This window comes from Carassius gibelio, chromosome B23 (assembly GCF_023724105.1).
Source record: "Carassius gibelio isolate Cgi1373 ecotype wild population from Czech Republic chromosome B23, carGib1.2-hapl.c, whole genome shotgun sequence".
Taxonomy (NCBI): Eukaryota; Metazoa; Chordata; class Actinopteri; order Cypriniformes; family Cyprinidae; genus Carassius; species Carassius gibelio.
Window position 1 is genome coordinate 28645239 of NC_068418.1, and position 18155 is coordinate 28663393.

Sequence of the window (18155 nt, forward strand, 5' to 3'; positions counted from 1 at the left end):
AAATGTGTTTCCACAGAAAAGACATTAAGCTGAAGAATATGGATTTTTTCAGGCATAATACAAGGGGTCTATTTTGCTTCAAAACTCTCAAAAGATATGACTGGAAAGCCAGGACAATTAACTCACCCTATGAGACATAAAGACGCCACAAATATTCAATCTTCTCCAAGTGTGTGGTCCCACCTCACTCTTTAAGAAGCAGCCAATTGAACATTCCCAACACTGAAGGCCTGGGGTTTGTCACAGGGCAATTACAGTCCCAACTGTACAACAGAAATAGACAAAAACAACATCCCTCAGTCCCAGGCCAAGATTTAAAACAGCCAATCTATGGTGCATTCCTTGTTTGTCTTGTTAAAACATCTTGAGGAAGTCTGGGTGAAGGTCTCAAACATGGACCACCCCATTTAGAGCCTAATTTAACTAGAGTGGTGTGACTTTGACCGTCACTGCTTTATTAGGAAGGCCTAGCTGATGTGTTTATGGAGCTGTGTGCAGGACTATTAGGTATTAGAAACCCATTTGTCTCTGTATCAGAATAACCTTTGGGATTAGGAGGGCTGAGCTGGAGCAGAGGGTGAGCAGTGAGTGAGAGTTGGTGAGACAAAGAATGTGGATATAAAAAAGTTCAGAGAGCTAAGAGGGCAGAAGGGAAACATCGCAGTTGATCTGGCTTTAATGAGAAATGATAATACATCGGCAGATCATTATGACGGTCAGATGAAATGGGGGCACTGAGTTTAAAACCTGCAAGAGGGTGGGTGACTCCTTCTTGTGCCTGCTATTTGCCGCTCTTCTTTTGCCGTTCTCTTTACATCTGTGCTCCCTGCACTCTTCACGTGCCAGTTATTGCCAGACTCAATCTGGATCAAACTGTCAGAAATGAGGTAAAAAAAAACATAAAATACATAACTGTTAGATGTTTTATGAGAAGATTTAAAACGAGTGTTTGAATTTCAGTTTTTAAACTACATTCATGAACGCCAAAATAAATCCATATCAAAGGCCTCAGAAGGACAACGGATTCAATGCCTATTGCAACTTTTTAGCTCTTATTTAACGTTCCCTGTAAGTCTGTGTGTGACTTACATGCATCTGGATATCTAGATGCGTACAAGTATAATTTGCACAGTTGTTGATTTTGTTGTAATGTTTACTAACTTATTGTCTTATGACATCAGGATGTGTTTGTTTCTCTACTCAAAATTATCAGCAGCCATTGCTCGAGTCTTTAGTGTCACATGATCCTTCAGAAATCATTTTAATATTCTGAAACATTTTTTTCAGGATTGTGATAAATAGAAAGTTAAAAAGAGCAGTTTTTTTTTTTCAAATAGAATTGTAAAAATAATGGTAGATATTAAGACATTTTAAGACATTTAAATAATAAAAAAAAAGCTTTCCAAAAAGTTTTCTTAATTTTTAAGTTTCACAAAAATAACATACAGTATCATATACAGAAAGATTGCCTTATTTTCCACATCCCCCTTGTCCTGCTTAACATCTCTGGAGGATGGAGGAGGACAGTATAGCCGTGTCTCTCACTGAGGGATTTGCCTGTCCAGAGAAAACTGTCTACAGTCCTTAGGCCTAGAAAGAATTCCAGCGGGAGAGTGCCAAAACAAACCGGCCATGATCTAAATGTGAAACTAGATACATATGAAAGAATGCCGTTTTCCATCCAAAGATTACTCCCTTGACCCTGACCCCTAGCAGGCCGGTGGCTCGCTTATTTGTATATCCCGACAATTGCTTTGTTTTGATGCCTTCCCATAATACTAGTTTCACAACAGAGCCTTCATTGAGCTGCCAACCCCTAGGGTCCTGACAGCTGCAGTTCCATCTGGACATCGTAATCCCTGCGTGTGTGTGTGTCTGGGTGAGATTGTACAGTGCAAAGTCATTTTGTAAAAGTTTAGAACTGGGTGTGTTTCTCTTCATCTTTTTTTCTACTTCCACTGCAGCCGGAGATTAACTTTAAAGCATGTGACTAGATATTGGGGATGCATCAGGGCTCGGTGCTTGGGCCTAATTACTTTATCTCACTTGTCTACACATCTTGCTGGGTGCTCTGTGTGTGTGTATTTTTATGTGAAAGCTCAAGAGTAGAATTCCCACGCTTCATGAGAAACACTAGGCTGTGTTGGGCCTCAACTGCTGGGGATGTAATTTATTGATGATTTTGTTTCACGCATCACTAGAGCCAGCATTTTCACAAAGGTAGAAAGACAATACTCAGGGCCTGTGTAGTCACCTTTACAGTGGCTATAGAGTTTCAGTTGCTTTCTGCATGTTTCCTTGACTGTCTTCTGAACCAGGGATAATTTAAAGTGATAGTTCACCCCCCAAAATATATATACTGTATACACCTCAAGGTTCTTTTTTTTTTTTTTAAGAAAATTTAAACTTTTATTCATCCATGTTGCATTTGTTATAGTTATAATAAAGCCTTCATAATGTTACAAAATATTTTACAAAAAAAAATATTTTGTTGACTTTCTATACATTAGAAAGTCATTGCTGCTGAAAATAAAGCTTTGACATCAGAGGAATATATTACATTTTTAAAACATTAAAATAGAAAAGCATTCTTTTAAATTGTAATAATATTTCTTTTTTTTAATCAAATAAACACAGATTAGGTTTATTTTATGACAGAGTTGTTTAGGTAAACTTCCCTAATTTCAAATTCAAGCTAAAAATGTTTTATCCCAACCAATGTACATAGTTTATGCTCAGATGCAATCTAAGCTCTTTTACAAATAATTTAATTAAAGCTACGGTAAATAACTTTTGACGCTCTAGCGGTTAATAAACAGAACTGCTTGCGTCTTGCGGAAGAACATCGTAGCCGGAGCTACTTCTCTCTGTTTATGTCTATGAAGAATCACAAAGGTACTGGGTTACTCCGCCGCGGTACCACCGAAGCAATCTGAAATAGTCCGAATATAAACACTTATTATAGGTGCACCCTAGTGATTCAGGACTAGCCAAAAACACGGTTTGGAAAATGGTTTCATGGTGTACTCGCTTATTATATACATTTTTCTACATTTTGAACACAAACAAAGTTACGGACCGCAGCTCTGATTGGTTATTTTTTACCGAGAGCGATGGTGTTTCTGCAAATGGCAATAGGACCACTGGGAGGAGCCAGAGGAGCTTGATTTTTTTCACAGATTATCTGTCTCATATTTTACTGTCAGGACATAATGACAGGTTTAATAAATATGTAAAAAATAATTTTTTTTTACAAAAGTTCCCTACAGCACCTTTAATGGTTCATTATATGATTTTTGCTTATTCTTTAAATTGAACTTTTTTTTTTACGTTTCCTGTTGTATGAACACTTTTATCCCAGTGAGGATTTGTTGTAAGTTTTGAATGCGACTAACAGAGCCCATAATAACATGGAGACTTGGCAGGATGCGCATCACTTTTGGCATTGAACCATTTTAGCACTCTGTTTGTCACCCCAAGATCCACTTCTGCACAGTCACACTGTTTAATGAAGCCATACATCTCCAGCAGTCTTCTACACATCTGGAGATTGTATAGAGACAGAAGGCTGCACGACACTCTTCTGGGCCTCCATATTTCACAGCATAAGCTTGAAGTGCCATTCAATTTCCAGCTAGATCTTTCTCCATCTTCGACAGCTTTGTTCTATTGAGCTACAGTGGAAGAATCACCACTCTAACATGCAGACTCTACAAAAGACGACATGGATCGTTTGGTAAACAGGCCTGCTGTGTTGGATGGAAGATGCATCTGGGAAACAGCGATCTGAGGCAAATGCATGCACCCGACTCCATAATTAATAAGTCCCACAGCTCATTGGGGCATCTTGTTTCAGGGCTTATTAATCATTAATGATGGATAGGTTAGAAGTGGGGTAAAGACCAGCCTCTCTTCTACCTGACCCCAAGAACATCTGATGCGCCTGCACAGGTCACAACCAGACCCCTGCTTCACCACGTCAAATACTGTCTTCTCCGCTAAAGCTGTTGGATGCTGTGAAACCGGAGAGCATTAATAGCAGGTTTAGTTTACTGTCTGGAAACTGAGAGATTGTTCTCATGGGTTCAGGTTCTGTATGTGAAGCCTGTAATTAAGCTATCATAATTCTATTGAATTCACAGGCATCATTTACTGTACCCTTTGTGTCATGGCAAATTTAGTCCCAATCACTTGATGAAACTAATACAGGTGAAGTGTTTTCCAATTGTTCAGCATCGAGTATACATCATGTTGTGTTATAATTAAGTGACAGCCCACTAGAATTTGTAATAATTTGTTATTTTTAGTTTTTGTGCTGTGGTTGCTCTTTACCTCCTATTTTGCACCAATTGTATCAATTACAATTATGTAAGAAAAAAAATCCTGTTCCTGCTGCTCATATAAATAATAACAATGTTATATTGCGTGGATTAGAACACATAAGAGCACATATTTAAAGTTAAATCATTCAAACTAAAAAAAAAAAAAAATCTAATAGCAGATGGTTTAAAATATCTATATTTTATTAAATAAATTCAACATTTAACTATTCCCTAAATAAATTTATACATATTTTAAGAGTATATATTTTATATAGTGCTGTCAAAATTAAGGTGTTAAGGCAGGTGATTCATTTTTGTAGTTTAAAGGTATTAAAATATTTAAATGCAGAGGCAGAGTTAAGATTGGCCACCCCACACACAACTGCTGCTTCTGTCTCTTTTTTTCTTGACAAGAATTGTGTTTATTTAGATGCAGAATGTCTTTACGAGCACATCAAACAGGAGACTTTTCAGATGTGCTCTCCACTTCGCCTCAGTGCCAGGTGTTAGTCAAACGAGCATGGAAACAGTACAGGTGACTTCAGCAGGACAGAAGTGAACTGAGGTCAAATGTTATCAGGCCATATGTCAGTAAAAAAATTTTTTCCTGTCCTGTCAGACGTTATACTGTGCTCGTAGTGCGTTGCCTTCATTGCATGCACAAATATACACACTTTATCCTGTATCAATTCATATTAAAGTGTGAATGAAACTGCGAGCATGCTTGTCAGATTGCATCACGTTAAAGCTGCAGTCGGTAACTTCTGACGCTCTAGCGGTTAATAAACAGAACTGCTTGCGTCTTGCGGAAGAACATCATAGCCAGTTCTACTTCTCTGTTTATGTCAATGAAGAATCAAAAAGGTACTGGGTTACTCCGCCGCGGTATCCCCGAAGCAATCGAAAATAGTATGGATATAAACACTTGTTATAGGTGCACCCTAGTGATTCATGACAGGCTAAAAACACAGTTTGGAAAATGGATTCATGGTGTACTCGCTTATTATATACATTTTGTAAATTTTGAACACAAAAAAAGCTCTGATTGGTTGTTTCTTACCGGGAGCGGCAAATTTCTGTAAATGGTATTAGGACCACTGGGAGGAGCCAGAGGAGCTTGATTTTTTCACGATTATCTGTCTCATATTCTACTGTCAGGACATAATGACAGGTTTCACAAATATGTAAAAAAAAAAAAAATATTTTTACAAAAGTTACCTACTGCAGCTTTAAGCAGCGGCAGCTCTTAAAGTATTAGCAGCCTAAAAACCTAATAACCCAGTTGCTATGACGTAGTTCATCAAAAAACAAAAGAAAAAAAAGGGGACATCAATAACTTTTGTAGCTTTAAGGAATAATCTATATTTAATTTAGAATTCATCGTTTAATAAATGTTTTCAATTTCTGTGTATTTACTTGCTGAAGGGCACAGGTAAATATGACATTCTAATGGGCTTTTGTGAAAACAAAAACAAAACAAAACAACAAATTCTAAGAGACATTAGTAGTATTGGTATTAGTATCAGTCATATTCACCTTCAGTCTTAAAAAAGATGCCATTAAATAAGTGTTTAAAATATACTATATGCTGTTTCTACATCAAATAAATTGATCACAATTAATTTCAGAAAAAAGTGTGATTTAGTTATTTTTATATATTTATTAATTTATCAAATAGAGCCTATGTCATGATCCTGCCCTCGTGTCCTTGATTTTTCCTAGTCTTGAGGCAGGATCATGACAGACCCTTGTTTTGTGTACAAGCGCATGGCCTTGTCTTTGGGCCATGTGCTTGTGTTGTCTCGTTCCCTTGCCCCGCCCCCCTTGTTAACCTAGTCGTGTCTTGATTGTCCTATCTGTAACACCTGTCGTGTCTTGATTAGTACCCCTATTTAGATCTCCTAGTGTGCTCTGTCTTGCGTCGGTTCATTGTCATTGAGATTTGTACCTGTGATTGTTCCACTCTGTTATTGTTCCTTAAAGAAGTGTTTGTATTACCGTGAGTGTTTGTTTATAGTTAGTATTTAGAGTCCTTGTTTATCTTGTTAGTCCAGTCCTGTTTTAGTTATTTAGTCTTTACCTTGCTCCGTGTTTTCCCCCTCGTGGGTTTTGTTTTCCCCTTTTTGTAATAAACCCTTTGTTTGAGAATCCCTGTCTGCACCTGAGTTCCTCCCTTACCAAGATCCTGACAGCCTAATTTAGTTAAAAATATTTTAAAAGAGTGTATGTTTTATATTAATGAATATATATAAGTTATTTAGCATATTTATACAAGTATTTATAATGTTACAAAAGATTTCTGTTTCAAGTAAATTATGTTCTAATCAAAGAAAAAAGTATCAAGATTTCCACAGAAATATTAAGCAGCACAAACTATCTTCAACATTGATAATAATAAGAATTATTTCTTGAGCAGCAAATCAGCATAATAAAAAGATACCAAGTGATGTCCATAATTCCCTACCCTCAATTGGTTTGCAACGGTTGCACTTTTAAAGCATTATAAGAGTCATAATATTTGGGGGTTCTTTCGGACCCTTCTTAAAAATATTTACATTATTACTAGCTAGTGTTTACAGATTACTGATTCCTTCAGCAGTTGAAGGAAGGCGTGTGTTAAATTAAGCATTAAATATGAGTCCTCTGAGAGTGCATGTTTTGTAACCACACTTTCAAATATGCAGAGCAAGAATAAATGGAGGGCAGGCGGGCACACTTTGCCGCGAACACGGAGGGCATGTCAATGATGGTGGTGGATGGCAACCATCCAGAGTATGGAGGATTTTGAAATCCCCCATTACACACTCTCCTCCACCCCTGAACCACGATCTGCTAACACAAACCACATGCACTTGGCCAAACCCACATTTTTTTCACCACACACGCATAGTGTGTGAGTATGTCTGTTTGTTGGAGGGTGGGGGCCTGAAAGGGAATGGGGTGTGCTCTGAAAAGAGCTTGGGAATACTAGCTTAGAGTTAAAAGTTCAGGCTATTCAAAACCAAACCTGTGCAAGTACAAGCCACATAGTTTGGTCCGTCCATTATGATGCTATAATAGCTATTGGTCTATATTTGTTGGTCTATATTTGGTGGTTTTTTTGAAGGGTCACAGGGTTTTCAGTAACATCCTGTATCTTCCAAAAGAGCAGTATGTCATCGCCCCATGCTTTGATCCAGATGATCTTTATGAGGCTCTGACAGGAGCTCAAGCCCAAAAGAAATATAGAGCACAGCACACTCTCATCTGCTCCACAAACCAAGAGACAGTGAGAAATCCGCCTGGAAACTTCCAGTGTATTCAGAGAGGACTGTTTCTTGTCAAACCGGAGATCTAGTTTCTTCTAACCTGCTCTTATCCACCTGCCATTTAGGATTTGCCACCACAGCAGAGGCTGTTGAACTTCAAATGCCACGGTGAATAAAATCTGAACACTTTGTTTTCTGCAGGGAGGGACAATGAATTGGAATGACTAAGAGTTTATGCAAGAGATTGTGGTTAAATGTTTGTAAAATGACAAAAACAACACATGGTCTTTGTAAGGCAATTGAGTGAAGTCACTGCTTACTTTCCCCTCAAGAGATACTTTTTCCTAGTCTTTCTAAAGCCATAATCTGTAGGCTGGATGTTTGTTTTTTTAGTCGATAACCCATTTTTTAAACTGAAGGTGACAGCTGGAACTGTGTTACACCCCCCCAATTTAAGTTTTTTTTTTTTTTTTTTTTTTTTTTGTATGAAGCCAAATTAGGGTGAATGACAAAACAAGTTTTTCTCTGTTAAGTAATTGGTTCTAGCAATGCCTGGGTCACTGGTTTGATTTTCAGTGACACATGGACAGATTTTCTTATTTAATACCTTTATTTTGAAAGGCTGAACCTTCTATTCATCAAAAATCCTAAAAAAAAAAAAAACAGTTAAGCAGCCTGACTGTTTTCAACACTGATAATATTAAGAAATGTTTCTTGAGCAGCAAATCAAACTAATTTCTGAAGGATCATGTGACACTGAAGACTGGAGCAATGGCTGCTGAAAATGTTTAAAATTGTATTACTGTTTTTACTGTTTCGATCAAATAAATGCAGCTTTGGCGAGACTTCTTTCAAAAACATTCTTTTTTTGTACACAAAACAGCCTTTTCCAAAGCAGTTTTCACAGGTTTTGTTTCGTCTCTATGTCAACAGAAGTTATTTGCAAAGACTGCTATTTTGAGTCCTGAATTCTCTGAAATGTGTATTGCTAAGCATCTCCAATTTTACTTGACATATTAAACTAAACAATATGTTAAGGCTCACACAAACATATGTATATAATTTTATTTTATGAAGTTAGTTTTTTGCAAACTTGTTTTTATGTGGTCTATAAAAGCTGGGGTTGCTCACTTTAATACGAGGTATTTGAGGTACGCCTGGTTTGAGATTTACAGGAAAACACATTTCTGTGGCATGAAAGCTCTTGAATTCCTGCACAGCAGCTTGGCTATTTTCAAAAATGAAACAGCAGAGGCCATTAACTTCCATAAATAGTCCATTTAAATGCCATTTTGTTGTTTGCTTTGCTTTGCAGATGAGATGCGGCCAGCGCCACAGTTAAATGGACCCACGGTCGCCCCAGGGTCCACGGCTATTTCTGCTCCCCCTACTCCAGAATCCCCCAGTCCTTCTGCCTGTCCTCTTCTGCCCACTCCCACTACCCCTCAACCACCTCCAGCCAGCTCCTCATCTCCCGGCTGCGGCTCTTCTAACCCAGAGCAGGCTGGCACCGGGGCCCCTGGGGCACCATCAGTCACTCCCAGCAACCCTGAGACTGAAGAGGACAAAGCCAAGAAGCTGCTTTACTGCTCACTGTGCAAAGTGGCCGTCAATTCGCTCTCCCAGTTGGAGGCCCACAATAAAGGTGAACATTCATTTAACGACAGCTCATCTGAACTGAATAACTTACTGTGCTGACTGATTACACAAAACATCCATCATTTGGAGAAAAAGAGTCTCCAATGAGCGCTTAGAGGTGGATAGATTATACATAATAACAAATGCTCCCTGGGTATTTTTTGCTTTGAGGGACTCACTAGTCTGTGCATGTGACTTTGCACTACTATGATTTTAAAATGCACAATGTTGTTGCAAACAAAAAAGGCAAATTCAGAGGTTATACAGTGTTTCTCTGCGCTGTTAATTCTACTCTTAGGGGACAACATTTTTGCCAGTGGCAAGGAAATTAACCAACCAACCATAAATAAATAAATAAATATGAAATTATTGTTATTATTATTATTATATTACCTTATAATGTATGTGTGTGTGTGTGTGTTATTGTTATTTACTAAAATATCTGTAAAATAAAAAAGCATAATATATCAAATATATATTAATAATATATAACTATATAATATATGTTCATAACATATCAAAGATTTCATAACACTATTTAGCACAAAACGTGAAGAACATTGTTGTTTGTCATGTTTTTCAAAATGCAATAAATGTCAGACTTCATCATTCAGCTGGAATAAAACGTTTCTGTTCCTAATAAAGTTGCTGACAAACTGGGAAATATTTATAATCCTTATTTGGATTTTACTTTAATTTAGCACTTTTTCAATACTTGCTCAAATACAGCTCACAGAGGAACACTAGCAATTACGTCCATCACCGAAAAACCTCTTTAAACTTGTAAAGCGTGCGTTTTTAGAAGCTTTCTCTCTCTCATGATTTACACACAACTTTACAGCGCCGCTTGTCCTCTCGGTTTGCCTCAAAGGTGTGCACAAAAAACTAATGAATTAGATCAGCTTTTGTACCGCAGTGCAGCTTGTAGTATTTTAGGCAGTGTTTGATTTCTCGTGGTATATCGAATGCTTGAATATATCTCGTTCTGTTCTATTATTCAGCTCGTATCACAACACAAACAGCCCTGTTTGATGAGAAGGTGAATGTAGAGAAGACTTTGCTGCAAAGGCACACACAACTCTATTTATTATTGATCTCCTCTTTTATTTATCAGGGAAAACTGCAGTCATAGTTTAAGTGTTTATATACCATCTAATTACACATTTTTCATGTTGAGCTTGTTGATTAAATGGTTTGTTTTTCCCTGAGCCAGAAGAAATGAATGCCTTTACATAAAGTATTTGACAACTGTTTATGTGGTCTGAAAATTAAACCGCGCATATTCACACTTTGATACATGGAAGCCACATGGAAGTCGTTCCTCTTGGAACAAGATCATGTTTTAAAGTCAACATAAGTTATGAATGATATCAGGGTGTTGTTGCCAATGGAATGGCAAATTTTAATCAGCCTGGAATCAATAGAGTCCATTCCCTAAATTAATTCTCTAAACCACAGCCAAAAAATCAAATCATATGTTGTGCAGACAACAGATATAAGTCTGGAGGGGAAGGGAGAGTATGAGCTTACTATATTTCTGCTGTTGTATGTTCAGACACAGCTGTCAATTCCTATTATATCTGTTTAAGTCTCAGACGACATTTACAAATCAGTGAAACTAGCAACCCTCATTGTCTGTAACAAATTTAAAGTCTAAATATTGTTGCAATGTTGAAGAGCACAAAGTTCATTTCTGCTTCTTTTTTTGCCTCGTCTCAAACTTAAGTTGAACTTTAGGTCAGTCGTGGGGGGGGGGGGGGGGGGGGGGGGGGGGGCTAATGAAGCCTGCTTTTGGTTTGGCAGGAGAATAATTCAACATTCCCAATAAGAACAAAACAAAGACATTAGTTCTTAGGAACCCGAGAATGTGGACGTTGTGTGTTTTTGTCCATATCATTGGCATTGTGAAGCCAGGAACATGACTGTGAAACATTTAAGGAGAACCATGTGTCGCATGGCTCCAAACACAGGAAATGGATAATTAAAAAGCTTCGTTGTAATGAGGAAAGCCAAACTGAATGAATCACTGAGACTTAAGAAATTCGGTTTTGTAAGAAAGTTTTGAAATTAAAAGCCAGGCAGTATACTTCTTCATTTATGAACAGTACTGTACAATAATGTAACCTGAAAGAAATTTTAAAAAAAGATATGATTTCCAAGTCCAAAGCATTCCAACAAAAGAATGGCGTGACTGCCTATTAGACATGTGGACAGAAATAAGACTCATCCTTAGCATGAGCAGTTGCATTTGAGGAAAATTCAAAGCAGAAGATTCTAGAGCCCTCTAGTGGGTATGAGCAGATATTGCAATACTGCCTGTAGTTCATATTAAATTAAGTGTTATGCATTTATCATTAACATAATATAATATTCTTATTTTATTAGTAGTATCTATGTTGATATTTTTATTATTTCTCATATATTCTTTGTATTTATTATATTATATTATATATTTATTTACATTTTTACATTTATTTAATGTCACAATATATTTCAGTTTCAAACATATGCTATTCTTTACAACTTTATATATATATATCAAAGAAATCTGATGGAAAAAACACAATTTAGATAGTAAATATAAAGCACCATGACTGTTTTCAACATTGCTGATGAGAAATATTTCTTAATCACTGAATCAGTATATTAGAAAGATTTCTGAAGGATCATGTGATGCTGAAGACTGGAGTAATGTCTCCTAAAAATACAGCTTTGTCATCACAGAAATAAAATATTAAAGAAAAAAGATATTTTAAATTGTAATAATATATATATTTTTATAATTACAGAAAAAAAATACTCATTCAAATAATTGCAGTTTTGCTGAGCATGAGTCTTCAAAAACAGCAATATATAACTCCAAACTTTTGAACCCTAATTTTTATGAATTATATTTTATTTATAACAACATCTGTATATCTCCTCACTCCTCAGGCACTAAACACAAAACCATTCTGGAAGCCCGCAGCGGACTGGGCCCCATAAAGGCATACCCTCGTTTGGGACCGAAGCCCAGCGGTGAGCAGGGAGGGGGGGCCACGGACCCCAATACTCAGGAACGCACCTTCCACTGTGAGATCTGCAACGTGCGGGTCAACTCAGAACTGCAGCTCAAACAGGTAAGCGAGGGTCAAGGTGTTCGTCATTTTTTTTTTCTTTTAAAAATCTTTCAAGCTGTTTTCATACTTTATATATTTTTATCGAGCAAAAATTGTTTCAAAATTGGTATGTTTGATATGTTTTCAGCACATATCAAGTCGAAGGCACCGGGACGGAGTGGCAGGAAAGCCAAACCCCCTCCTGAGCCGACACAAGAAGCACAGGGGAGCTGACCTTGCGGTAAGTGGCAACCAATTCTAATTTAAATGCATGCAGATTACAATATGATATCGTTGGGTCATAATATTTTTCTCTTCTTATAGGATCTCACCAAAGCATTAGGCGCCGGCCTCCTGCCGAGTCCTTTGGCCGTTGCTGCGGCAATGGCAGCAGCGGCCTCCTCCAATCCGCTCGCTCTCCGCGCAGCAGCCCCCGGCCACCATCCGCATCATCACCTCCTGCAGGGTCCACCCCTCAGCCACGCCATCTTGAGACCAGCTCCGGGGCCCATACGCACCTCACACGGGCCGATCCTGTTCTCGCCGTACTGACTCCTCCCTCACCCCCCCTTAGCCAATCACAGCCAGTCCGGAGCCTCACCTCCAAAAGCACACTGTGAAGACGAAAAAATTGTGAAACACCACAGCAATGACAAGAATCGGCCCATCAACAATAACGTCAATCATCAAACCAAGCAGAAGGGGGCGCAGCCACAAAGGAGGGGGCGACTGGCGTTCCAACCCTCTTTCCATCACCCACAACCGCCTCCTTCTTCTCCGTTTGTTCGGATCGAGTGATTTATTCGTTGGTGGGTGAATAAACGAATGCAGGGATTGTTGGAATAGAGCAATATCGTATGCAGAGTGCATCTGACGTCCTTGTACCTTCCCTCTATTTATACACATACTGTGAGGTAGCAGCAGTCACATGGTAGCCATACTTGCTGGAATCAGTTTCTAGACATCCCAAAACACACAAAGACTACAGTTAAATGTTGCTCTGAATAAATGCACCCTCAACCCTATGCACCTTGAGAAACCTACAGAAACCATCAGTATGCTTCTCGTAGTATTCGCTGTATTCAATTTGTCCTTTCTGGCTTCGGCATCTTTGCAAGAGGAAATCACCCCAATCTCCGTCGCAGTTCCACCACGTCAAGACTCCGAGCAGGGGATTGTGGGAAAGGTCTAAGGAAGCTGAAACTTTCCCAATTCTGGCTTAAATTGAAAAGCTTAGATGGTGCCCGACTTCCTACAGTCGCATCTCCTTAGGGAAACAGAGGGATTCAGAAGAGACACTCAAGATTTCTTTTGTGTCGCTTTTACATCCATTTGCGCTAGGAGCGGTTGACTTAAAAACCCCAGACCCCTTTCTTAGATCTTAGAAAATCAGTAGACGTCTATTTATTCTATTGTGTAGCGTAGTTTAGTTCCGAACATATTCCGAAGTGAAATATGTACGTAGATGATGATGATGCAACTGCTGAAATAAGATGGACGGGTATTTTGATTCTCAGAGAAAGGCAACAAACCTAAGCACACACTTGGACTTACAGTACATACAGGCTTCTCTGTTCATTCTGTCTCTGTATGTTCAGTGGACATTATGCAACCCCAAGCAATACGGCCCCACTTCTGTCCGACTTCCACATTCAGTCTCACGAGACGGCCTCCATCCCGCAAGGACTGACATAACAGGTCAGCCCATGAGAGTCTAGAAAAATGAACAGAGAGAAGACGGAGAGGAGGTCACGGAGGACCCGACTGTGCAATCTCCCCTTTTTTTGGTATGAACTTCCTGTCTTGAATCTAAAGCCATGCAATGCATATTATTTTTGTTCTTTTATTATGATAAATTCATTGTTTTGATGTTGGTTTTTTGGTTCGTTTTCATAGCACACTGTTTCGTTAGACAAATATTGTTGTGAAAAACAAAACATTAATTGAGCAAAAGAAAAAAACGAATATTTTTCTAAGGAAGAATGAAAACCTGCACTCGGGTGGGAAATCGTGTTTGGAGGAAGTAAAGTAAAATAAGCATAAACATCAAACTAGGGCCTGTCGTATTGGTGGAGATATGCGACAGTTCACTGATAAGCAAAGAGCGACAATGTCTTACTGTTGTTTAGATATTGCAATGCAATAAGCAATTGTCATTTGTTGTAAAAAAAGAACTGCTGCTAAAAGGCCTCCACATTCTTCCACAGAGATAAACTAGCCTTTTTAGTACAAAAGCTGGCCGTTTAAAGCAAGAAAGGGCCACCCACAGGGACGGGCCCTTCATATTAAAGGGTTTCTTCTCATCTCTGAGTGGGGGACAGGGTATACAGTATCTGAACGCAAACAATGTGTAGTCAGCCATAGCCTATGCGTACAGTATGTAGCTTAGTTCACTTTTTTGTTTGTATTGTGTGGGAAACGTCATGATAATGCCATTACTTCATGCTAACTGCAGTTAGCATCCACCATCGTGCTTTGATGGAACGTTACCTCCGTTTTTCATTAGTTACCGAGGCACTATTATGGGTGCTTTAGTTTCAGCGTCAGTGTGAATCGTATAGTGTTGTGTGTGTACGGATAGAATCCAGTTCTGGGAAACCTGACAGAATATGGCTTAAGGGATATTTCACCAAAAAATTTTACTTTTGTTATTATTTACTCAACCTCAAGTCGTTTCAGACCTTTTTCAACAGGAGGAGATATTTATGTCAAGTGATCTTTCACTCTTGTGTGAATTATTTTGAAGAAATAATGATTTAATTCATACTCGCAAACTTCACACCATCAGCGCAAATTATTTTTGGTGAGAAGCGCCACCTAGTGTCAGAGAGTGCATTTGCATTTTTTTCATCTTTTGTTAAAACTTGCATAATTTAATATATATTATATATATTATATAGTTTTCATACAGTTACTTTACAGGATGATTAGGATGTTACCAAAGCAATATTGCTACCTAAACAAAATGTAGTTTTACTCTAATTTCAGAATAATTTTCTGAATAATTTTTAGATTTAAAAAAATACATTCCCAGACCAAGCATATATTGATTCTTTGAAAAACATATATTTTTGTGTTCTGTGGAGAGAAAAAAAAAAACAGTACATGGGTTTGTAACTACACAAGGTTGAGTATAAAATGAGCAATTGTTTTGTGGTGACCCATTCCTTTGAATTGCACATTTGCAATCAGCTGTTTCTATCCCAAACTAAACCATTAAAACAATCAGTGGAAAGTGTTTTCCGCTGATTTCAGATAAGCATTTTGGCGTAACACTATGCGCCCTGACACATGCTGTAGTTTGAAACCAGGTGTCCAGTGCCCCATTAAAACCATATGAGGTGATAAAGCCATCACAACTAATACACTCCACAGGCTCCAGACACACTCATTAGTCCCATCCGTCTGTAAAGATCACATTCATCCTGTAATCAGAATATTGTCATCACTGTACAGAATTGTCTTTGGTAGATTTATTCAACTTTTCAGGGCAGGTGTAATGTTAGTTGGTGAAGTCTATTTTAGCCTAAGCCTTATTCCACCCCAGGCCTCTCCAGGAGTGGACGCGGATGGAGAAGCTTCGGTCAAACCTCATCTTGCCAATAAATTTATTTTTGAATTGAGCTGTCAAATGGGATAACAGTATGTGTGATGGAACGTAGCAATATTCAACCCATACTGGCTACTCTTGTTTATTTGCAATAAGGAAATAAACCAATAGATGCATATGTGAGTAAAATATTATAGATGTAATTTAAATCAAAAACAGAAAATTATGGAAATACTTGGTCTCAGAGCTCTTGAAGTTACCACTGGGAAAAAAGAAGAAAAGAAAAAATCAATGTCAATAAATCAATAAAGAATATTAAAACTCATGTCTCATGCTTCTTTTTTCATAGTTGTTTTTATGAACTGTTATAATTAGATTTAAAGGTTAAAATGTAGACTCTTTCAAATTATTTAAAACATCAAGACTGTACACTGTGTAAAAAAAAAATTAATTGAAATGTAATTTTCACTGAAGAAAAAAACAGTTGTGATTGTCAGAATAATTATATATATTATAAGAAATGTAAACATATTTACAGAACAACCTGCAAATTAAAAAAAAAAAAAAAAAAAAAAAAAAAAAAAAAAAAATTAGCCAGCAAATCTAATAGCCCTTTTCTGCTTCCTTTTGTTTTGTCCCTTGAACACATACAACATGATGCAGGTGGCATAAAGATTCACAAAGTTCAAAGTTCATCAGAAGTAGCCTTTCCACAAGTTGTGGAATAAACTAATAGAAGAGTCATACACACAAATATAAGACACCATCACGGTAGCAGTTAACACTCATTTTAAACTTTAGATAGATTAATCATTTAGGCAGCTTTACATCTTAGCTCACGTGTGTAAATTTTACTGTGCTTCACTAGATGGCGCTGTAGGACTGATATGCTCACAGCGCATCATGCTCACTAAAACAGGCAGACTAGTTGGCCAAGTATTTATACACTATGTACATATATACTATATAATACTATATATATATATATATATATATATATATATATATATATATATATATATATATATATATATATATATATATATAATATATATATATATATATATATATATATATATATATATATATATATATATATATATATATATATATATATATATGCTATTGAATAGTATTTATAGCAGAGCATTTATGCGAACATATGTTAATAATTTTACATCAACAATGCATGCAATTCCGAGAAGGTTTTTTTTCTTGTAATTTTATTTTTTATTTTTTTACAGAGTATAGCCTAGTTACAATGAATGGTCTTTTTGATGTGTTTGTAGTAGTCTCTTTTATCTCTAAGTATCAAGGAAAATTCAGTTCTTCATAATACCCACCCTTCGAGGTTGAAGCCAGTCTATTACCAAAATTTTGAATCGGCATCATCCAAAATCAAGGAATAAGAGCAGTTCTGCACTGAAATCTGAGCATCATTAGAGCTATAATCCTCTCCATAACACTTGAGAGTGGGACGGAGCACAGCTGAAGTACACATACTGCGCTCGAGAGGATGGGTGGAGAGAAGACAACATCTCATAAGGACACGGTGTCAGAGTTTGAAAGGTTCATACGTCGTGCTTTGCAAATGAAGAACTCCATTAGCTGAAATATGTGCCTGCACTTCTACCAAAGATTTTAGCACAAACCTAACAGGTCTGTGGGGATAATTACACAGAAAATAACACATTCATCCAACAACAGCAAAATGTGAAGGGTGAATGACATGCAGAGAAGACAGAAAGAAAGTGAACAGTCTGATTAATGCACTTTTACATCCTTGACACCAACAAAGTATTCTAATGCTGACAACAAAACAAAACACAGTGACACAGAGTTCTTTGTGTAAGCATTAAGATTATTCACCACCATAAGAAGTAGGCTAATGATAATTTAAATTCCTTCGTTATGATAATGAAACAAGGGATTTCATTATAGTTTCTGTTTTCAAATCGTTGCACGTAAAGTAATCAGCAGGAAATTGAGCCCTCATAGTGTGCCGTTGTAAAAAGCTGCTGTCTTACTGTGGTCAAATGTTCGGCCCTCAACTTACAGTAAAACATACTGCTTTACCACAATGTTTTACCACTACCATTCAACTTTTGGGGAAAGATTAATTATTATTTATTTTTAATAGGATGCATTCAAAAAGTAATTGCACTCAAAATGTTACATAAGATCTCTATTTAAAAAATAATGCTGATCGTTTGAACACCTGAAAAGAACAATTTATGAGAGATTTCTCAAAACAAAATAAAAAAACAACAACATTCAGCACTGAAAATAAAAAGTACCC

General features: G+C 37.2%; 1 protein-coding gene across 3 annotated transcripts in view; it reads left to right on the top strand.

Annotated features, from left to right (window-relative positions):
* The window catches only part of znf385a (zinc finger protein 385A), a 73605-nt gene extending 57424 nt beyond the window's left edge, over positions 1-16181 (top strand). For all 3 annotated transcript variants that reach the window (XM_052594705.1, XM_052594706.1, XM_052594707.1), the window contains 4 exons: positions 8886-9215; positions 12143-12327; positions 12455-12547; positions 12631-16181. In XM_052594705.1, coding sequence (XP_052450665.1) covers positions 8886-9215; positions 12143-12327; positions 12455-12547; positions 12631-12858 — 836 coding nt within the window. In that variant the 3' untranslated portion in view covers positions 12859-16181. The remainder of the gene's footprint in view (positions 1-8885; positions 9216-12142; positions 12328-12454; positions 12548-12630) is intronic.
* Positions 16182-18155: the final 1974 nt, after the last annotated feature.